This window comes from Lolium perenne, chromosome 1 (assembly GCF_019359855.2).
Source record: "Lolium perenne isolate Kyuss_39 chromosome 1, Kyuss_2.0, whole genome shotgun sequence".
Lineage (NCBI taxonomy): Eukaryota > Viridiplantae > Streptophyta > Magnoliopsida > Poales > Poaceae > Lolium > Lolium perenne.
This window is the reverse complement of record NC_067244.2, coordinates 115943468-115967369: the sequence shown is the minus strand read 5'-3', so window position 1 is coordinate 115967369 and position 23902 is coordinate 115943468. Positions and strand designations below refer to the sequence as shown.

General features: G+C 43.6%; 1 protein-coding gene and 2 long non-coding RNA genes across 3 annotated transcripts; 2 read left to right on the top strand and 1 right to left on the bottom strand.

Annotated features, from left to right (window-relative positions):
• Positions 1-841: 841 nt before the first annotated feature.
• Positions 842-3412, top strand: LOC127299907 (uncharacterized). The gene is made up of 3 exons (XR_011744887.1): positions 842-1215; positions 1311-1394; positions 1882-3412. It is a non-coding gene; the product is annotated as an uncharacterized lncRNA (long non-coding RNA).
• A 1302-nt stretch (positions 3413-4714) lies between these two features.
• LOC127299914 (uncharacterized) lies at positions 4715-7569 on the top strand. The gene is made up of 4 exons (XM_051329957.2): positions 4715-5308; positions 5404-5487; positions 5975-6059; positions 7365-7569. The coding sequence occupies exons 1-4, from the start codon at positions 5218-5220 to the stop codon at positions 7444-7446; spliced, it is 342 nt and encodes a 113-aa protein (XP_051185917.1). The 5' UTR covers positions 4715-5217; the 3' UTR covers positions 7447-7569.
• Positions 7570-16597: 9028 nt separating this feature from the next.
• LOC127299902 (uncharacterized) lies at positions 16598-20446 on the bottom strand. The gene is made up of 2 exons (XR_007850779.1): positions 19862-20446; positions 16598-17138 (listed from the first exon to the last, which is right to left on the bottom strand). It is a non-coding gene; the product is annotated as an uncharacterized lncRNA (long non-coding RNA).
• Between the last annotated feature and the right edge of the window lie 3456 nt (positions 20447-23902).

Below are 23902 nucleotides of genomic sequence, written 5' to 3'. Positions count from 1 at the left end.
GCCCTGGGCCATCATTTTATGCAATTTAGTGAAGCGGCCCAGCCCAAGGCCCGAGGCCCGACGGGCTTTCCATGTGATGGGTGTAACGGCCCCGGGTAGTACCCCTAATAGAATTGGTTGTTGTTTTTATTTTGTGCATCATCATGCATCATGCATCATATCATCCATGGTTTCACAAAATAAAATAAAAAACTATTTTATAAACCCTAACATATTTTGTTCCGCTCTTGTATGGTTTATTTAATAAACCTCCCCTTGTCTTTTTCATTAAACAAAACCTTAACACCAAAACTATTTAACATATGAAACTATTTCAAATGTTTTCAAATTTCAATTAAAGCTGCACTGTTCTGGTGTGGTTTATAAGTTGTTTTCAAAACCAGTTTTAAAATCAAAGAGGAAACATATTTTTGAAATAAAATAAAAACCAACCCTTCTTCTCTGGGCTCTTCTCTCCCTGGCCCGTTTCCCTCTCCTCTTTTCTTTTGTTAGCCGAGCCCATCTTCCCCTCTCCTCCCTGCAGCCCAGTCCGGCCCACCTCCTTTCTCCCTCTGGCCCGAGGCCACTTCTTTCCTCAGCTCATACCGGTTCGAGCGGAGACGCAACCTCCCTCTTGTCGTCTTCCACCTCGCACGCACATGGCGTGAGGCCGTGGTCCTCCCGACGCCACCACCGTACTCAACCACTCCCCCTCCTCCTTTTAACCCCATTTGCGTGCCTAGAAACCCTAGCCCTTCTCCCTCCCTCGCGCCGCCACCAGAGCCCCTTCCTTCCCTCATTTTTCTCTTCTGCTTGCACGTTCGAGCACTACCACACCTTCCCCTAAATGGTACCACCGTTACCGGCCGCCCCTCGACGAACCGAAGACACCAGGAGATCCGCCTCGTCGAGCTCTACATCTTGGTGCAAGGAATCGAGTCAATACCCCGTAATTCGAGCGCAAGGTCACCGTTTCTCCTCCATAGCCGCCACACTCCGGCGTCGATTCCGGCCGCCCTCATCCTCCTCCGGCGAAACCAAGGACACCTCCGGCTTCCTTGTGTTCTCCCGCATCCCCGACGCCAAGTCCCCCTTCCTGATTCGCGTTGAATCGCCGGATTGAGTCGCCACTGGATCTTCCCGCCATGGCTGCTGCTCTCAAGCTCGTCCCCGCCTCCCACTTCTTCTTATTCCAGTGCACCAGTAATCCGACAAGATCTGATCCGCAGCCCAGTGGTTCGTACCTGTTTCTTCTGTCCAACAGATCCCGAGTTCAATTCTTTGTTTAGGCAAATAAATAACATTTTTGTTTTGCTTTCTGTTCTTGCTAGATCCGGTGCCTACTGGGCCTCGGCCCGTGTCGCCGCCAGCTTGCTCCCCGCCCAGCGTGCGGCAGGCCCCTGTCCGCTGCTCAGGTCCGGCCCTGTACCAGCCCGTATCTCTCTATCTGATTTATTCTTTTGCAAAATTTTGTAAAAATCATATCTCTCAAATTATAACTCGAAATAAAATGTTTTATATATGAAAATTGATCAGAAAAATGTGATGAACATGATTATGCCATCCATGCTTGCTGTTGCCTCATGCATCATATAAATTCGTGATAGTTTGCAATATCACCTAATATGGAACATATGGAATATGTGGGATATTATATATATGTTGTCCCGGTTCCATTTAACTTTGATGTAGCTCACCCCTGCCATGTTTGCTATGCTAATCCACCCTTAATTTGCCGGTAAAAAATGCAACTCCAACTCTAATTTGATTGTCCGGGGTTCCGACTCCGATTAATATGGATAAGTTGCATTGCACCATCTATGCCATGTCATGCATACCATACCATGATCATGCCGGTTCTTCTTCCGTAGTAGTAAGACTTGCATACGTTGTTTGTTCCAGCATTTGCTTCTTCCTGGATAGGATCGCGAAGTGGTGTGGTGAGATACGACAAGTTCTCCGGATGTTCCTCGACAAGCTTTAACAGGCAAGCATTTCCCCTATACTCCTGTCCCTGCAGGAGTCGCTCACCTATTTTATTTTGCCTTCTCCCTCATGCTATCCTTAAGTTGCGTTCTTGTCACTTGTCCTTTCCACTTGTTACCTCAAGCAGCCCATATTGCCACCACCACCTCCTACGGCTATTGTTTGGTTATCGAGTCTGCCCTTGCGAGTCGTAGTGCATGCTAGTGTTGTTTTATCCCGTTACCGTTATTGTTATCTTATTGGGTTATATGTTGGAATCATGGTTACTTTAGTTGTTGATAATTGTTTAGCGGAGGCATCGGTGGTTCAGCTGCTTGTTTTGTGACGGCTCACTTGTGTTTCCTAAATATCTTAGGACCCCGAGTTCTTGTTATCTGTTCCGAGACTGAGCGCTCTAACCACACGTGGGTATGCTTACCGGGTCTCCCCTCGACCACTGCCGGAATCTGCAGCTTTGTCCAGTGGCCACAACTAGTTTGGATGTTTATTTTGTTTCTCCCGGGCGTGCAAGCTTGTTTCTTTGTGGTCAGATGATATGATGTTACTCTTGGGGAAGCCATGTTGCCTTGTAACCCCGTTGTCTCTTGCACGCTCGTAGGATGCGGTACGTATTGCTGAAGATGGATTCACCCTGCGGGCACTGTTTCCATTTGAAAGCCGTAGACGCAAACAGCTAAGTCCGCGTCGGAGTTTCGATCGGGCTCCGAAACGGGTTAACTTAGTTAGGTGGCTTCCTGGACATTGTTGTAGTGAAGGAGAGTGCGTGTCGTGATATCCACCTGTCGTAAGTGGGTTGAGCATACGTGTGGGCACATTTGGGCACCCCTGCAGGGTTACAATCTTATCGATAAGCCGCGTCCGCGGTTATGGACGACTTGGAGCTGTATGACTCGACCATAGACAACTTACACCTGTTGTTTCAATGATAATAACTTGCTTAGTAAGATAGAACAACTTAAATAATAACTGGTTAAAACTTGTCAACAGTGTGAGTGCCTTTGCCAGTACTTCTTTGCGAAGGGGGAACACATCGGCTGTGTTATGTTTGCAGAGTATAGAACTGTTAGTTACGCTCTCTCACCTTCTCTGATAGACGACTGTTGTAGAGTGTCTCTATAGGTTTTTAGTGCTTGCGCGCTGCCGCTTAACCCCACCATATTGCCTATGACGTTCCTCTTGCATCCTCTAAGTCCCCTGCGTGCCTCAAGTACAAAGGACGACTGGTTGACGAATGCTTATACGTCTTGAAGTCTTGTTAAGTACGAACCCGTACTTATTGCTGCTTCTACGGGATATAACTGGGCAGGTATGAAGATATGCTCGATGAAGACGACGTTAGCAAGGTTACCCTTCCGGCTTGGCCTGGGCAGGGTTATGGACGCCGCTGATTATCTTCAGGACTCTTAGTCCAATTTGTATCTTGTCCGTACTCGGATGTATTCGATCTTCTGTATGCTTCGGATCTTTGTATTGTATATTTATATCTTGACTCGTTGGAGTCATTGTTGTAATATATGTTTCTTGTGGGCTCTATTGTAATCCTGTTGTAATGTTACCGCTCGTGTTAATTCCTCTGGCATCACGTGTGTGATTCGTCGCGCACGTCGTGTCGGAGGGCGTGTCGGAATCGATATCGTGCGGATTTCGGCGGGATCGCTGGAATCCTCAGGGTACCGGTTCCGGGGCGTCACAAGTTGGTATCAGAGCCTCAGGTTGACGGTACCCCACTAGTCCAGCCTGTAGGATAACCTTGCCAACGGATGTTGTTGTGTAGAGTGTCAAACCTATTTTCTAAAACTCGTTGGATAGATCTGATTAGCTCTAAATTTTCTCCTTACCTCTATTCTTTCTCCTTTTACCTTTGCGTGTTTTGAGTCTTCTATCTTATCTAAGTTTTTCCGAGTCTTAGGTTTCGACGTGGGTTGGACGATCTTTGCCCATCACCTATTAGGTCCGATCTTCGGAGGATCCCGACTGAAGCGCATCATCAACAGCGGAACAATTACTTCTTGTTAGTGGTGTCGCCCGATCAGCATGGAGCAAGAATTCTTGTTAGTGGTGTCGAGAAGATCAACACTTTGCCAGAAGAAGGTTCCACCTTGAGGTCGGCTATTTGTCAACATGGTACAAGAAGAATCGATAGTTTAACCAACTCCCCCTTGGCTTGACGTGGAACCTCGGGGCGAGGTTCCTTGTTAGTGGTGTCGATTGTAACGGCCCCGGGTAGTACCCCTAATAGAATTGTTTGTTGTTTTTATTTTGTGCATCATCATGCATCATGCATCATATCATCCATGGTTTCACAAAATAAAATAAAAAACTATTTTATAAACCCTAACATATTTTGTTCCGCTCTTGTATGGTTTATTTAATAAACCTCCCCTTGTCTTTTTCATTAAACAAAACCTTAACACCAAAACTATTTAACATATGAAACTATTTCAAATGTTTTCAAATTTCAATTAAAGCTGCACTGTTCTGGTGTGGTTTATAAGTTGTTTTCAAAACCAGTTTTAAAATCAAAGAGGAAACATATTTTTGAAATAAAATAAAAACCAACCCTTCTTCTCTGGGCTCTTCTCTCCCTGGCCCGTTTCCCTCTCCTCTTTTCTTTTGTTAGCCGAGCCCATCTTCCCCTCTCCTCCCTGCAGCCCAGTCCGGCCCACCTCCTTTCTCCCTCTGGCCCGAGGCCACTTCTTTCCTCAGCTCATACCGGTTCGAGCGGAGACGCAACCTCCCTCTTGTCGTCTTCCACCTCGCACGCACATGGCGTGAGGCCGTGGTCCTCCCGACGCCACCACCGTACTCAACCACTCCCCCTCCTCCTTTTAACCCCATTTGCGTGCCTGGAAACCCTAGCCCTTCTCCCTCCCTCGCGCCGCCACCAGAGCCCCTTCCTTCCCTCATTTTTCTCTTCTGCTTGCACGTTCGAGCACTACCACACCTTCCCCTCCATGGTACCACCGTTACCGGCCGCCCCTCGACGAACCGAAGACACCAGGAGATCCGCCTCGTCGAGCTCTACATCTTGGTGCAAGGAATCGAGTCAATACCCCGTAATTCGAGCGCAAGGTCGCTGTTTCTCCTCCATGGCCGCCACACTCCGGCGTCGATTCCGGCCGCCCTCATCCTCCTCCGGCGAAACCAAGGACACCTCCGGCTTCCTTGTGTTCTCCCGCATCCCCGACGCCAAGTCCCCCTTCCTGATTCGCGTTGAATCGCCGGATTGAGTCGCCACTGGATCTTCCCGCCATGGCTGCTGCTCTCAAGCTCGTCCCCGCCTCCCACTTCTTCTTATTCCAGTGCACCAGTAATCCGACAAGATCTGATCCGCAGCCCAGTGGTTCGTACCTGTTTCTTCTGTCCAACAGATCCAGAGTTCAATTCCTTGTTTAGGCAAATAAATAACATTTTTGTTTTGCTTTCTGTTCTTGCTAGATCCGGTGCCTACTGGGCCTCGGCCCGTGTCGCCGCCAGCTTGCTCCCCGCCCAGCGTGCGGCAGGCCCCTATCCGCTGCTCAGGTCCGGCCCTGTACCAGCCCGTATCTCTCTATCTGATTTATTCTTTTGCAAAATTTTGTAAAAATCATATCTCTCAAATTATAACTCGAAATAAAATGTTTTATATATGAAAATTGATCAGAAAAATGTGATGAACATGATTATGCCATCCATGCTTGTTGTTGCCTCATGCATCATATAAATTCGTGATAGTTTGCATTATCACCTAATATGGAACATATGGAATATGTGGGATATTATATATATGTTGTCCCGGTTCCATTTAACTTTGATGTAGCTCACCCCTGCCATGTTTGCTATGCTAATCCACCCTTAATTTGCTGGTAAAAAATGCAACTCCAACTCTAATTTGATTGTCCGGGGTTCCGACTCCGATTAATATGGATAAGTTGCATTGCACCATCTATGCCATGTCATGCATACCATACCATGATCATGCCGGTTCTTCTTCCGTAGTAGTAAGACTTGCATACGTTGTTTGTTCCAGCATTTGCTTCTTCCCGGATAGGATCGCGAAGTGGTGTGGTGAGATACGACAAGTTCTCCGGATGTTCCTCGACAAGCTTTAACAGGCAAGCATTTCCCCTATACTCCTGTCCCTGCAGGAGTCGCTCACCTATTTTATTTTGCCTTCTCCCTCATGCTATCCTTAAGTTGCGTTCTTGTCACGTGTCCTTTCCACTTGTTACCTCAAGCAGCCCATATTGCCACCACCACCTCCTACGGCTATTGTTTGGTTATCGAGTCTGCCCTTGCGAGTCGTAGTGCATGCTAGTGTTGTTTTATCCCGTTACCGTTATTGTTATCTTATTGGGTTATATGTTGGAATCATGGTTACTTTAGTTGTTGATAATTGTTTAGCGGAGGCATCGGTGGTTCAGCTGCTTGTTTTGTGACGGCTCACTTGTGTTTCCTAAATATCTTAGGACCCCGAGTTCTTGTTATCTGTTCCGAGACTGAGCGCTCTAACCACACGTGGGTATGCTTACCGGGTCTCCCCTCGACCACTGCCGGAATCTACAGCTTTGTCCAGTGGCCACAACCAGTTTGGATGTTTGTTTTGTTTCTCCCGGGCGTGCAAGCTTGTTTCTTTGTGGTCAGATGATATGATGTTACTCTTGGGGAAGCCATGTTGCCTTGTAACCCCGTTGTCTCTTGCACGCTCGTAGGATGCGGTACGTATTGCTGAAGATGGATTCACCCTGCGGGCACTGTTTCCATCCGAAAGCCATAGACGCAAACAGCTAAGTCCACGTCGGAGTTTCGATCGGGCTCCGAAACGGGTTAACTTAGTTAGGTGGCTTCCTGGACATTGTTGTAGTGAAGGAGAGTGCGTGTCGTGATATCCACCTGTCGTAAGTGGGTTGAGCGTGCGTGTGGGCACATTTGGGCACCCCTGCAGGGTTACAATCTTATCGATAAGCCGCGTCCGCGGTTATGGACGACTTGGAGCTGTATGACTCGACCATAGACAACTTACACCTGTTGTTTCAATGATAATAACTTGCTTAGTAAGATAGAACAACTTAAATAATAACTGGTTAAAACTTGTCAACAGTGTGAGTGCCTTTGCCAGTACTTCTTTGCGAAGGGGGAACACATCGGCTGTGTTATGTTTGCAGAGTATAGAACTGTTAGTTACGCTCTCTCACCTTCTCTGATAGACGACTGTTGTAGAGTGTCTCTATAGGTTTTTAGTGCTTGCGCGCTGCCGCTTAACCCCACCATATTGCCTATGACGTTCCTCTTGCGTCCTCTAAGTCCCCTGCGTGCCTCAAGTACAAAGGACGACTGGTTGACGAATGCTTATACGTCTTGAAGTCTTGTTAAGTACGAACCCGTACTTATTGCTGCTTCTACGGGATATAACTGGGCAGGTATGAAGATATGCTCGATGAAGACGACGTTAGCAAGGTTACCCTTCCGGCTTGGCCTGGGCAGGGTTATGGACGCCGCTGATTATCTTCAGGACTCTTAGTCCAATTTGTATCTTGTCCGTACTCGGATGTATTCGATCTTCTGTATGATTCGGATCTTTGTATTGTATATTTATATCTTGACTCGTTGGAGTCGTTGTTGTAATATATGTTTCTTGTGGGCTCTATTGTAATCCTGTTGTAATGTTACCGCTCGTGTTAATTCCTCTGGCATCACGTGTGTGATTCGTCGCGCACGTCGTGTCGGAGGGCGTGTCGGAATCGATATCGTGCGGATTTCGGCGGGATCGCTGGAATCCTCAGGGTACCGGTTCCGGGGCGTCACAAGTTGGTATCAGAGCCTCAGGTTGACGGTACCCCACTAGTCCAGCCTGTAGGATAACCTTGCCAACGAATGTTGTTGTGTAGAGTGTCAAACCTATTTTCTAAAACTCGTTGGATAGATCTGATTAGCTCTAAATTTTCTCCTTACCTCTATTCTTTCTCCTTTTACCTTTGCGTGTTTTGAGTCTTCTATCTTATCTAAGTTTTTCCGAGTCTTAGGTTCCGACGTGGGTTGGACGATCTTTGCCCATCACCTATTAGGTCCGATCTTCGGAGGATCCCGACTGAAGCGCATCATCAACAGCGGAACAATTACTTCTTGTTAGTGGTGTCGCCCGATCAGCATGGAGCAAGAATTCTTGTTAGTGGTGTCGAGAAGATCAACACTTTGCCAGAAGAAGGTTCCACCTTGAGGTCGGCTATTTGTCAACATGGTACAAGAAGAATCGATAGTTTAACCAACTCCCCCTTGGCTTGACGTGGAACCTCGGGGCGAGGTTCCTTGTTAGTGGTGTCGATTGTAACGGCCCCGGGTAGTACCCCTAATAGAATTGTTTGTTGTTTTTATTTTGTGCATCATCATGCATCATGCATCATATCATCCATGGTTTCACAAAATAAAATAAAAAACTATTTTATAAACCCTAACATATTTTGTTCCGCTCTTGTATGGTTTATTTAATAAACCTCCCCTTGTCTTTTTCATTAAACAAAACCTTAACACCAAAACTATTTAACATATGAAACTATTTCAAATGTTTTCAAATTTCAATTAAAGCTGCACTGTTCTGGTGTGGTTTATAAGTTGTTTTCAAAACCAGTTTTAAAATCAAAGAGGAAACATATTTTTGAAATAAAATAAAAACCAACCCTTCTTCTCTGGGCTCTTCTCTCCCTGGCCCGTTTCCCTCTCCTCTTTTCTTTTGTTGGCCGAGCCCATCTTCCCCTCTCCTCCCTGCAGCCCAGTCCGGCCCACCTCCTTTCTCCCTCTGGCCCGAGGCCACTTCTTTCCTCAGCTCATACCGGTTCGAGCGGAGATGCAACCTCCCTCTTGTCGTCTTCCACCTCGCACGCACATGGCGTGAGGCCGTGGTCCTCCCGACGCCACCACCGTACTCAACCACTCCCCCTCCTCCTTTTAACCCCATCTACGTGCCTGGAAACCCTAGCCCTTCTCCCTCCCTCGCGCCGCCACCAGAGCCCCTTCCTTCCCTCATTTTTCTCTTCTGCTTGCACGTTCGAGCACTACCACACCTTCCCCTCCATGGTACCACCGTTACCGGCCGCCCCTCGACGAACCGAAGACACCAGGAGATCCGCCTCGTCGAGCTCTACATCTTGGTGCAAGGAATCGAGTCAATACCCCGTAATTCGAGCGCAAGGTCGCCGTTTCTCCTCCATGGCTGCCACACTCCGGCGTCGATTCCGGCCGCCCTCATCCTCCTCCGGCGAAACCAAGGACACCTCCGGCTTCCTTGTGTTCTCCCGCATCCCCGACGCCAAGTCCCCCTTCCCGATTCGCGTTGAATCGCCGGATTGAGTCGCCACTGGATCTTCCCGCCATGGCTGCTGCTCTCAAGCTCGTCCCCGCCTCCCACTTCTTCTTATTCCAGTGCACCAGTAATCCGACAAGATCTGATCCGCAGCCCAGTGGTTCGTACCTGTTTCTTCTGTCCAACAGATCCCGAGTTCAATTCCTGGTTTAGGCAAATAACCAACATTTTTGTTTTGCGTTCTGTTCTTGCTAGATCCGGTGCCTACTGGGTCTCGGACCGTGTCGCCGCCAGCTTGCTCCCCGCCCAGCGTGCGGCAGGCCCCTGTCCGCTGCTCAGGTCCGGCCCTGTACCAGCCTGTATCTCTCTATCTGATTTATTCTTTTGCAAAATCTTGTAAACATCATATCTCTCAAATTATAACTCGAAATAAAATGTTTTATATATGAAAATTGATCAGAAAAATGTGATGAACATGATTATGCCATCCATGCTTGCTGTTGCCTCATGCATCATATAAATTTGTGATAGTTTGCATTATCACCTAATATGGAACATATGGAATATGTGGGATATTATATATATGTTGTCCCGGTTCCATTTAACTTTGATGTAGCTCACCCCTGCCATGTTTGCTATGCTAATCCACCCTTAATTTGCCGGTAAAAAATGCAACTCCAACTCTAATTTGATTGTCCGGGGTTCCGACTCCGATTAATATGGATAAGTTGCATTGCACCATCTATGCCATGTCATGCATACCATATCATGATCATGCCGGTTCTTCTTCCGTAGTAGTAAGACTTGCATACGTTGTTTGTTCCAGCATTTGCTTCTTCCCGGATAGGATCGCGAAGTGGTGTGGTGAGATACGACAAGTTCTCCGGATGTTCCTCGACAAGCTTTAACAGGCAAGCATTTCCCCTATACTCCTGTCCCTGCAGGAGTCGCTCACCTATTTTATTTTGCCTTCTCCCTCATGCTATCCTTAAGTTGCGTTCTTGTCACGTGTCCTTTCCACTTGTTACCTCAAGCAGCCCATATTGCCACCACCACCTCCTACGGCTATTGTTTGTTTATCGAGTCTGCCCTTGCGAGTTTGTTTTATCCCGTTACCGTTATTGTTATCTTATTGGGTTATATGTTGGAATCATGGTTACTTTAGTTGTTGATAATTGTTTAGCGGAGGCATCGGTGGGTCAGCTGCTTGTTTTGTGACGGCTCACTTGTGTTTCCTAAATATCTTAGGACCCCGAGTTCTTGTTATCTGTTCCGAGACTGAGCGCTCTAACCACACGTGGGTATGCTTACCGGGTCTCCTCTCGACCACTGCCGGAATCTACAACTTTGTCCAGTGGCCACAACTAGTTTGGATGTTTGTTTTGTTTCTTCCGGGCGTGCAAGCTTGTTTCTTTGTGGTCAGATGATATGATGTTACTCTTGGGGAAGCCATGTTGCCTTGTAACCCCGTTGTCTCTTGCACGCTCGTAGGATGCGGTACGTATTGCTGAAGATGGATTCACCCTGCGGGCACTGTTTCCATCCGAAAGCCGTAGACGCAAACAGCTAAGTCCGCGTCGGAGTTTCGATCGGGCTCCGAAACGGGTTAACTTAGTTAGGTGGCTTCCTGGACATTGTTGTAGTGAAGGAGAGTGCGTGTCGTGATATCCACCTGTCGTAAGTGGGTTGAGCGTGCGGGTGGGCACATTTGGGCACCCCTGCAGGGTTACAATCTTATCGATAAGTCGTGTCCGCGGTTATGGACGACTTGGAGCTGTATGACTCGACCATAGACAACTTACACCTGTTGTTTCAATGATAATAACTTGCTTAGTAAGATAGAACAAATTAAATAATAACTGGTTAAAACTTGTCAACAGTGTGAGTGCCTTTGCCAGTACTTCTTTGCGAAGGGGGAACACATCGGCTGTGTTATGTTTGCAGAGTATAGAACTGTTAGTTACGCTCTCTCACCTTCTCTGATAGACGACTGTTGTAGAGTGTCTCTATAGGTTTTTAGTGCTTGCGCGCTGCCGCTTAACCCCACCATATTGCCTATGACGTTCCTCTTGCGTCCTCTAAGTCCCCTGCGTGCCTCAAGTACAAAGGACGACTGGTTGACGAATGCTTATACGTCTTGAAGTCTTGTTAAGTACGAACCCATACTTATTGCTGCTTCTACGGGATATAACCGGGCAGGTATGAAGATATGCTCAATGAAGACGACGTTAGCAAGGTTACCCTTCCGGCTTGGCCTGGGCAGGGTTATGGACGCCGCTGATTATCTTCAGGACTCTTAGTCCAATTTGTATCTTGTCCGTACTCGGATGTATTCGATCTTCTGTATGATTCGGATCTTTGTATTGTATATTTATATCTTGACTCGTTCGAGTCGTTGTTGTAATATATGTTTCTTGTGGGCTCTATTGTAATCCTGTTGTAATGTTACCGCTCGTGTTAATTCCTCTGGCATCACGTGTGTGATTCGTCGCGCACGTCATGTCGGAGGGCGTGTCGGAATCGATATCGTGCGGATTTCGGCGGGATCGCTGGAATCCTCAGGGTACCGGTTCCGGGGCGTCACAATGGGCCGGGCCTGGGCTCATTTTTTCGGCCCGACGATCGGGCCGGGCCTGGGCCAAGATTTTCCGCATAGGGCCTTGGTCGGCCCGGCCCGAGAAATGCTCAGCTATACCTGAGGGCGAGAGGGAGCATCTGGTCCAAAACCATGACATGTCTTTTATGTCGATAGATACAAGAGGAAATATTACTCCCAAAATAACGGAAGCTGGATACATGGCGACTGAGTCTTATATATTGGCATCTGATGACCCACAAGTATAGGGGATCGCAACAGTCTTCGAGGGAAGTAAAACCCAAATTTATTGATTCGACACAAGGGGAGCCAAAGAATATTTGTAAGCCTTAACAGCTGAGTTTTCAATTCAGATGCACCTGGAAAAGCACTAGTAACAGGGGTGATGTGAAAGCAGAAGTAATATGAGAGCAATAGTAACAGTAACACAGCATCAGTAATAGTAACACAGAGGCAATGGCAATGTCATATAGAAACGAGTATATGATGATGAGAGATGGACCGGGGTTCCCAGCGATCTACACTAGTGGTAACTCTCCAATAACAAGTGACAAGTGTTGGGTGAACAAATTACAGTTGGGCAATTGATAGGATTGAAAGCATTAAGACAGAACATCAAGATTATTAATCATGTAGGCATGTTTTCCATATATAGTCATACGTGCTCGCAATGAGAAACTTGTACAACATCTTTTGTCCTACCAGCTGGTGGCAGCCGGGCCTCAAGGGAATCTACTGGCGATTAAGGTACTCCTTTTAATAGAGCACCGGAGCAAAGCATTAACACTTGGTGAAAACATGTGATCCTCATATCACAGCCTTCCCCTCCGGTTGTCCCAATTTCTGTCACTTTGGGGCCTCGGGTTCCGGACATCAATATGTGCAAACAACTTGTAGATACAATCTAAGCAATAATTATAGAGCTTAAATCTAAGATCATGCCACTCGGGCCCTAGTGACAAGCATTAAGCATAACAAGATTGCAGCAACAATAACTTCACAAACTTTATAGATAGACTAATCATAATGTATCATCCATCGGGTCCCAACAAACACAACACCGATTACATCAGATGGATCTCAATCATGTAAGGCAGCTCATGAGATCATTGTATTGAAGTACATGGGATAGAGAGTACCAACTAGCTACTGCTAGAACCCGTAGTCCATGGGGGAACTACTCACGGAGCATGATGGAGGCGGTGGCGTCGATGGAGATGGCTTCCGGGGGCACTTCCCCGTCCCGGCAGGGTGCTGGAACAGAGATTCTGTCCCCCGAATTGGAGTTTCCTGATGGCGGCGGCGCCCCTGGAGTCTTTCTGGAGTTTCGTCAATTGGTATCGCGTTTTTAGGTCGAAAGGGGTCTTATAGGCGAAGAGGCGGCGCAGGAGGGCGCCTGGGGCCTCCTCACCATAGGCTGGCGCAGCCAGGCCTGGGCCCGCGCCGCCTTATGGTGTGGTGGCCCCCTGGCCCGCCTCCGACTCCCCTTCGGTGTTCTGGAGCCTTCCGGGAAAAATAAGATACTGGGTCTTTGTTTCGTCGAATTCCGAGAATATTGCCCGAACAACCTTTCTGGAACCAAAAACAACAAAAAACAGGAACTGGCACCGTGGCATCTTGTTAATAGGTTAGTTCCGGAAAACTCATAAAAACATTATAAAGTGTGAGCAAAACATGTAGGTATTGTCATAAAACAAGCATGGAACATCAGAAATTATAGATACGTTGGAGACGTATCAGCATCCCCAAGCTTAGTTCCTACTCGCCCTCGAGTAGGTAAACGATAAAAAGAATAATTTCTGTAGTGACATGCTACTTAGATAATCTTGATCATACTATTGTAAAACATATGAAATGAATGCAGTGACTCAAGACAATGATCTATAGTCTCTAAAAAATAGATAACATATAGCAAAACTTTTCATGAATAGTACTTCCAAGACGAGCATCAAAAGTCTTGCATAAGAGTTAACTCATAAAGCAATAAATTCAAAGTAAAGGCATAGAAGCAACACAAAGGAAGATTTAAGTTTCAGCAGTTGCTTTCAACTTTCAACATGTATATCTCATGGATAATTGTCAACACAAAGTAATATAATAAGTGCAAATAAGCAAGTATGTAAGAATCAATGCACAGTTGACATAAGTGTTTGCTTCTAAGATGGAAGGAAGTAGGTAAACTGACTCAACATAAAGTAAAAGAAAGGCCCTTTCGCAGAGGGAAGCAGGGATTAAATCATGTGCTAGAGCTTTTCAAGTTTTGAAATCATATAGAGAGCATAAAAGTAAAGTTTTGAGAGGTATTTGTTGTTGTCAACGAATGGTAGTGGGCACTCTAACCCCCTTGCCAAACAGACTTTCGAAGAGCGGCTCCCATGAAGAACATTATCTCTACCAGCAAGGTAGATCATCCCTCTTCTATTTTGTTTACACATGTACTTTAGTTTAGTTTATTTTTGGGTGACACTCCTTTCAACCTTTTGCTTTCACAAGCCATGGCTAACCGAATCCTCGGGTGCCTTCCAATCATTCACATACCATGAAGGAGTGTCTATTTGCAAAATTAAGTTGCTTACTGATGAATCAGAGCAAAACATGTGAAGAGAATTATTAATGAAAGTTAATTAATTGAGCATGGGAACCCCGTTGCCAGCTCTTTTTGCAAAATTATTGGATAAGCGGATGAAGCCACTAGTCCATTGGTGAAAATCTGCCCAACAAGATCGAAAGATAAAACACCACATACTTCCTCATTAGCTATAAAACATTGACACAAATAAGAGATGATAACTTTTGAATTGTTTAAAGGTAGCACATGAAGTATTTACTTGGAATGGCAGGAAATACCACATAGTTGGTAGGTATGGTGGACACACATGGCATAGGTTTTGGCTCAAGGTTTTGGATGCACGAGAAGCATTCCCTCTCAGTACAAGGCTTTGGGGTAGCAAGGTTGTTTGAAGCAAACACAAGTATGAACCGGTACAGCAAAACTCACATAAGAACATATTGCAAGCATTATAAGACTCTACACTGTCTTCCTTGTTGCTCAAACACTTTTACCAGAAAATATCTAGACCTTAGAGAGACCAATCATGCAAACCAATTTCAACAAGCTCTACGGTAGTTCGCCACTAATAGGTTTAAACTACATGATGCAAGAACTTAATCATGATCTACTTGAGAGCTCAAAACAATTGCCAAGTATCAAATTATTCAAGACAATATGAGGCATTTTCCGTTTCCAACCAAATAACAACAAGTGAAATAGCTTCCAACTTTTACCATTGAACATTAGAAGTAAAACGAAGAACACAAGTGTTCATATGAAAAAGCGGAGCGTGTCTCTCTCCGAAACAAGGATTGCTAGGATCCATCTTTATTCAAACAAAAACAAAAATAAAAACACACAGACGCTCCAAGTAAAGCACATAAGATGTGACCGAATAAAAATATAGTTTCAATAGAAGTGACCTGATAAATTGTTGATGAAGAAGGGAATGCCTTGGGAATCCCCAAGCTTAGACGCTCGAGTCTTCTTGAAATATGCAGGGATGAACCACGGGGGCATCCCCAAGCTTAGACTTTTTACTCTTCTTGATCATATATCATCCTCCTCTCTTGACCCTTGAAAACTTCCTTCACACCAAACTTCTCATAAACTTCATTAGAGTGGTTAGTACTCAAAAAAACTTTAATCCACCTTAGCCCTATAGTGACACATTGCAAGAACTCAATAAAACATTAGCTATAGCTCTCCACGTCTAGAAAGCCTCACTTAAAGTCCACAAGAGACAATGCAAAAAACAGAGACAGAATCTGTCAAAACAGAACAGCCAGTAAAGACGAATTTTTAAGAGGTACTTCCGTTGCTCAAATCAGAAAACTCAAAACTAATGAAAGTTGCGTACATATCTGAGGAACACGCACGTAAATTGGCAGATTTTTCCGAGTTACCTACAGAGAACCCTGCCCAAATTCCTGACAGATAGAAATCTGTTTCTGCGCAGAAATCCAAATCTAGTATCAAATTTCTATTAGAGACTTTACTTGACACAAGAATGCAATAAAATAAAGATAAGGAGAGGTTGCTACAGTAGTAACAACTTCCAAAACACAACAAAACAGTAGCAAAATAAATACATGGGTTATCTCCCAAGAAGTGCTTTCTTTATAGCCATTAAGATGGGCTCAGCAATTTTAATGATGCTCTTGCAAGAAATAAGAGTTGAAGCAAAAGAGAGCATCAAAAAGCAAATTCAAAACAAATTCAAGTCTAACCCACTTCCTATGCATAGGAATCTTGTACACAAATAAATTCATGAAGAATAAAGTGACAAGCATAAGAAGATAAAACAAGAGTAACTTCAAAATTTTCAGCATATAGAGAGGTGTTTTAGTATCATGAAAATTTCTACCACCATGTTTTCCTCTCTCATAATAATTTTCAGTAGCTTCATGAATAAACTCAACAATATAACTATCACATAAAAGATGCTTTTCATGATCCACAAACACATAATTTTTATCAAGCTCAAAAATAGTGGGATTAAAACTTTCAAACCCACTTCTTATATTTACTAATTGGAGGCACCATTGAAGCCTCCACATTAATCCACATCATTAGAATTAATTAAGCTGTTAGATCTTGATTTTGCGGCTAGGATTAATTGTGCGAACCAATGTAACATAGGACATAAAACATAAAACCCACCACGTCTTAGGTTGTAACGATCAAGATAAGAGAAGGTTGTTAGCTATTGAACCCAAACCCGGTAGGATGTGGCTAAAATTGAACCACACATGCACACGCAAACAAAGACAGGTACGATCGACTAACCTCCACGTATCGTGTCTCCATAGGAACATGCCTCCTCGGCAATTAAAATTCTAACGACATGCATCCCTACAGATATATACTCTATATAGTGCCAGTTTTCTTGCCGAGCAAAACAACAAAATCTCTATATCCTTTCTCCGTTGGTTGTAGCATCTTCTTAAGGCAATCACGATGCGCCGGCTGCATCACCACCCGCAAACTTTCCGGCATCCCATCGCCTCAAGCATCAAGCCGTCTTGCCGATATCCATTGGTTTTTGCATCTTCGTCAAGGGATCACGACGTGCCGGCTGCACCAGCATCTCATGGCCTCAAGCATCAAGCCATCTTGCCGGCATCCCATCAGCACAAATGTGATTGCACTCACCCAGGTTTGGATACAAAAGCTATCATGTAACAATACGAAAGGAATAAACAATCAATTATTCATATCTATTTGATGTTTCAGTTCAATGGTGAAATCTGCAATGACATGCAAAGCCTTGCGTTAGATTCAAGCTACCAATAGAGCAAAGGAAGTAACCGTCAAGGCAAGAGTACCAAGACTATGGGATTCAATATTGATTAGTAATTGTGAATTAGAGAGTCTTCATATAATCCTTATTGATCAAGAATTACAAGTGTTCTATTATTGCAACTACATATTTGCTTGAATTATTTCCAATCATATTTGCTTGAATTATTCGACACCAGGGGACAATGATGCATGAAGTTATCAGTGCGAAGTTCAGACCATTAATTCTAGAAGGCAGTGTGTATACCATTACAAACGGGAGGGTCATGCTCGCATCACCTAAATTTTGAGCACTAGAAAATGACATAATAATCAACTTCTCGCCTACAACCAATATGGAGATCCAAGATAAAGAATACATCCAAAAGCATGGTTTCAACTTTTGAAGTATAGAGGTCTTTCTACAAGAGTAGGTGTTGACATTTATCTCTCAGGTACGGTATTACAAGTTTTTGTAGAAACATATATTCTTCTTTGTGGCATAAGTCATCTAAATTCATGTTTTAAAAGGTGTTTTAGGAGTTGCAGCACACATAGGATTGAAGAAAGTAAAACATCTTTTGGAATCTACAAAATCTGTGATATTCTACTTCTGGTGGAGTATGTGAAAAATAATATGTCATATTTGCAACCTAGGTGATCAAGTTATGTATTCACAACTATTTTATTTTTTGTTAAGAGAGATCAAGAATTCAAAGTTAGATTATGGGGTGCTAAATCTGAACTATTTGATGCCAACTCAACGGGTGATAATTACATCTACAACTGTCAGGAAATGTGGAAGTATTTTTTATCTTAAATTTCTTCACTCATTTTGTCATCTCATGGCTTGGTATTGCATATAAACATAGTTATTCTTTAAAATAATATGCATGATATTCCCTATCCTCAAATAGTGCAACTCAAGTATATATTAATTTGCCTATTACCGAGACTATGGATGTCCAAAACATGTAACGAAATTCAGGTACATATGTTTTCATTTTAAAAATATATCACTTCCATGATGAATTTTCTCATAATCTGTTCCATGGAAAATAGTACCAAAGAATTCCATATTGAGGAAGGGCATCAAAAAGGGACAATGGAAGATCAAATGAGCTATAATAGAAAAACTTTACAAGAGTTAAATGATATTATATTTAACTCCTCAAATCAGGTTTGCAATCGATTAATAATCGTACATCCACTCAATAATGTACATATATTTATGTCATACATCTGCAGGGAAGAATATTTAATGTGGAGGCAGTAATTGATGAAGCTCTTGCGAAATATTAATCAAAATGAGAGCTCATGCAATTGCACAAGACTAACTATAACACAGCAGCTAGGAAAGTGGTTCAAAGAAGCTCAAATAATAACAGGGACAAACATTGGAAATAAGGTCTACATTTCACGAACAATTATATCACCAAATGAATCAAAATGGCTGTTTCTGTTGATGAGAAGTCAGTACCTAATACCAGTTTGTTTTGCAATGACGATAGCCAGGGATAGTCATTAAAACATGTTGGACTATATTTGCCAAAGCAGGTATTCACACATGGTGAACTCTATGTACTGGTGTCCCAGTCACATGTAGAGATGGACTTAAGATTCTCATCTTTTAATGAAAAATCCAAACAAAATAATATGGCAAAAAATATTGTGTACAAAGAGATACATCATTTCAAGAGAACTTAGAATTTTTATACTTTACTCTATGTATGGTTCTTAGGAAGGTATTTAAATACTTTTGTATTGCAGATGGACTTATATTTGTTGATCTACATGGCTACATTTTTACATTGTGTATCAGATAATATTGATGAAACTGGAAAGAGCAACGTAATCTTCAGAAAAGTTCAGCATCGTTTACAATGCTTTCGTTCTATAAATCTTTTCATAACAATTTTGCACTACTCAAATTCCTTCATATGATTTTAAGAAGCTCTGGTAAAATGATGCCGATCTTCCTTGCCAATGTTGCTACAAATATTTCTAACAGAGACAGAAAAAAAAGAACTGAAGTTTGCTGCTTAATTTCAGTTCGACATTTCTTCAGTTGGTGATTACTTGAGTGTTTATAATCATATATACCTGGTGTAGAACTCAGGTACAAACACTCATATGTCTTTTTTCTAACAAACACATTATAAACTTCATCTCATAGTGTATATATATAATTATATATAGCTGGTGTAACACTCAGCTATGTACATTGATATGTTTTCCTTTTGAAACAACAACATTATAAACTTCATTTCATTGTTACCTTATGCTGAAGCTTTACTGAATAAATACAAAGAAATTGAAGGCCAATAGGAACACGACGGCATTGTTGGAGTGCTGCTCGGCGTCGGGGATGCGACCAACATGATTTAAACTATAGGTATGTATCTACGATTTTTACCTAAGTATGGAATACAGAGAAAACTGAAATCTAACAGGGTCGTTTTATAGCAGAGGAACCAAACACGCCGAGATAATTCGATGCCAGCTGAAGGCCTTATTTTCTGTAAGTCTCAAAACCACTTCTATATGGAGACTTTGAATTTGAGAAGTTTAGAGGAATTTTATTATATAGTTCGAGATGACAAAAATAAGTAGCACTGGTACTAGGGTATTTTGATCTGGATTTGCATACAGTTAAGTGTTGACATCCAAGTTGGGGAGAGTGGGCAAGAACCTGAGAATCACCGTGCTCGACATCTTCATCCAGGTAGGCGCCATGATTGTCCAGGATGGCTAGCTCAATCGGCAACCTCTCAACATCATGCTGGGCAGCCTACACAGCGGCTTCGCCAATCTTTGTGAGGTCAACGAGATCCGCAGCCACATCCGCATAGGACCGTGGTCCTCCATCTTTGAATCGCGGTTGGAGTAGAGCTGACGGCAGAAGTCGTTGTACGACGGAGGGGCGAAGCTGGCCGAGCTCAGGAATAGCGGTGGCCGCAAAAGCAGGTCGAGTTCCTGGTGCGGAGCCGCCGCTACAGCTCGACACCGGGGAACCGCAAAAGCCAGCAGAGAATGGCAACAAGCAAGCCTCCACACCTGCTGCTCCTCAATCTCCTTTCTGACTCCTGTACATCTAGATCCAACAACGATATTGGGGATAGCTCATAGTTGACAGGAACGGGTACTAATGGAGAAGCTGATTCTTAAAAATAAAAAAATCTATACATAAGCAAGGGAATATGAATACAGGGCCCTGGTGTCGGTGTGCGTGTATCCTACATACTAGGGATATGTAGAAACGACTGAATGGACAATAATACCAGCAGATATGCTAGATGGAAATTTGTTAATTCTATGAATATTTAATGTTCATCACAAACTGCTACTGGGAAGTTTACTCTAACCAAAAAATATACATGGACGCTAATGTATACTCACGTGTCCATCTATTTAGACAAGATATACTGAATTAAAGGAAATATTTATACAAATAGTAATGTTTAAAAGTCACCAAGGAACTATTCAGAATTAAATGTATATTACTCCCTCTATCCCCAAAAAAACACATATTATCTGAATTCGGATGTATCTAAAATTAAAACTAATATTAATTTGAAACATATAACATGTAATAGCAAAATAGAAAAATTAACTAGCCCGTGCGGGCCACGGGTTGATGACTAGTTTATCAATAATATAACAAGATGATTGATCATTCTCAAGAGATATGGGACTCCTAGATAAAGTCAAGAACTCTCCAATCCCATTTTCATTAGTAGTACAATTAATATTATCAAGAAACATAGGACCATCATCTAGAACTTTATCATAAACATTTGCCAAGCAAAATTCTTTAGTACCATGCATTTCGACATCAGGCACAAACAAAGCATTATCATAAGATTTATCAAAATAGTATGGATTATCGTAGATAACAGTAGCATAATTATTCTCACAAGTTTTACTCATAGAAAATATTTCAAGAGAATCCTCAGGAACATAACATTCAACCTCCTTTGGTAAGCATGGAGGACAATCAAATAGTGTAAGAGATAAAGAGTTACTCTCATTAGAAGGTTGACATGGGTAGCTAATCCATTCTTCCTCCTTTTGTTCATCACTCTCCTCTTCTTTTTCATCCAATGAGCTTTCAGGTTCATCACTCCTCTTTTTTATCCAATGAGCTTTCAGGTTCATCAATTTCTTCTTCCACAGGTTCCTGCAAATTGTGAGTGTATTCTTGTGCATTAATGAGTCTCTCTTTATAATCAATGATATAAGGATTATCACTGTAACTTTCTATGCAAAAATTAAGGATAGAAGAGACATAATCTTTAAGGTCCTTACAAACAACACAAGTTTCATAATTCTTAACCATGAAGGATTCCATATCAGAGGCTCCCATAAATAAGACGAATTGTTCTACTTCTTCGAACCCAAGATGAATATAGTTATTCCAAATGTAGTTCTTAATTAAAACTTCTTCACTAAAGCCACATTGGAATTTCAGATGTTTAGTATCCTCTTTAGAGCAACATTTTATATCATGGCGTTTAAGCAAGATTTTAGCAATTGTATTCAATTTTTTTATCACAACACTCATAACTTTACCCGCTCTTGATTCTCTATAATTATTATATATTTCTATAAGCTCCAACATGGTTATGTGTTCTTCCATAACAACAATTTTTAATTTTTCGGTTTTTCAAATTTTTATGGATTTTTGGGTATATGATAAAACAAGACAAAAACAAATTAGACAAAAGTAAACTAAGCAAAATAATACTAGACAGAAATAAACTAAGCACAAATAAACTAGACAAAAGTAAACTAAGCAAGACAAAAAATAAAATAAAAATAGAGAGAGAGGTAGAGTGTACTCCCCATGTGAACTTATGAGTAGAGCTATGCCTCCCCGGCAACGGCGCCAGAAAATAGTCTTGATTACCCACAAGTATAGGGGATCGCAACAGTCTTCGAGGGAAGTAAAACCCAAATTTATTGATTCGACACAAGGGGAGGTAAAGAATACTTATAAGCCTTAACAACTGAGTTGTCAATTCAGCTGCACCTGGAAAACAACTAGTAACATGGGTGATGTGAAAGCAATAGTAACAGTAACACAGCAGCAGTAATAGTAACACAGAGGCAATGGCACCAGAAAATAGTTGATACTACTTCCAATGTCGTATAGAAACGAGTATATGATGATGAGAGATGGACCGGGGTTCCCAGCGATCTACACTAGTGGTAACTCTCCAATAACAAGTGACAAGTGTTGGGTGAACAAATTACAGTTGGGCAATTGATAGGATTGAAAGCATTAAGACAGAACATCAAGATTATTAATCATGTAGGCATGTTTTCCATATATAGTCATACGTGCTCGCAATGAGAAACTTGTACAACATCTTTTGTTCTACCAGCCGGTGGCAGCCGGGCCTCAAGGGAATCTACTGGTGACGTGGGCATTACCCTTCGGGTAACCGACATTGCCCTATCCTGTATTGATTAGTTGGAGGCCAATGAAGACACCTGGAGGCAAGATGGGCCACCTGGGCGGCGCACCAGAGGAATCGTTGGTGGGCAAGACAAGGAAGCGGCCGAACAAGGAAGAATTAGATCCAAAGTTGTTGTAAACCTAGTCGTACTTGGTTAGACCTCTTGAGACCTGGCCTCCTATATAAAGGCCAGGAGAGGGGCTGCCGAGGGACAGAACCAATCGTAGCAATTCTAGCCACCAGAAAGACCAGAGCTAGGTCGTTGTAGCACTTAGTCTCCCGACGAGATCTCAGCCGAACTATTCGGCACCCCATTGTAACCCATTATCATCATAATCAAGAACAGACAGGTAGGACGTAAGGGTTTTACCTCATCGAGGGCCCCGAACCTGGGTAAATCGCTTTCCCCGCTTGTCTGTGAACCGATGTCTCGTGTCAGCTTGCAGGATTCCGCTAACCCTAAGCCCCAAACGAAGGGCATTGCCGAGGAGTACCCTCGACAATTGGCGCCGTCTGTGGGAAGCCTGTCAGCACCAGGCAATTCATCGGCAGTACCAGTCACGTCCGCAGCGTTCGTACTCGAGTCGCCAACGCCAGCGGAACCAAGGGATCCAATCCGCTGCGGATCTTTCGAATTCGTGCCGCACCGCGAAGCGCCTCACTTGATCCCTGTAGGATCGACTGGCGATATGGATGCTACTTTCGGTGGTGTTCACTTTATCATCGACTCTGGAGGTTTCCTTCGCTTCCCCGAGGCCAGCGTATCCGGTCTAAAGGCCGCAGTCCCAGAAAGCATCCCTCCAGTGGCAACCCTAAGGATTCCATCTAGGAGCATACAAGAGAACCACCAAGGGGGTTTCAACGTCGCAGCAGGATGAAGGAAAAGACGAAGGGACTCGAACCATGGGGAGGAAGGATGAACAGTACCTCACCTTCGGCAGGTCGAGCAAAGATACCACGATACATTATCAATCAAGGGACGCACCCGCTCGCCGTATCTATCGGCTACAGAGCAGCTCGAGGCACCATGTTACCTCCACTCTTATATCGATCCGAAGGACGGTCGAGAGAAGTCTAGTCACCTGCTAAGGAACTGTCGACATTTTCTGGAGATTCGGCAGTTCTGCGATGGTCTCAGAACCGAGGCCATATCAAGAGTTCATGCAATGGAGAGAAGGGCAAGATCTTACAGTTATGCACCAGAGCTGTACGTACCAGAGCCATACGTACCAGCAGGAGAGGATGAGCTTCGGCACGAGCGTACAGCAGAG

Excerpts from the sequence above, each read along its gene's own strand:
- LOC127299914 (XM_051329957.2), top strand. The coding sequence starts at position 5,218 with ATGGCTGCTGCTCTCAAGCTCGTCCCCGCCTCCCACTTCTTCTTATTC. Across the intron at positions 5,309-5,403 it reads ATCTGATCCGCAGCCCAGTG|ATCCGGTGCCTACTGGGCCT; the intron begins GTTCGTACCTGT and ends TGTTCTTGCTAG. Across the intron at positions 6,060-7,364 it reads TCCTCGACAAGCTTTAACAG|GTATGAAGATATGCTCGATG; the intron begins GCAAGCATTTCC and ends ATAACTGGGCAG.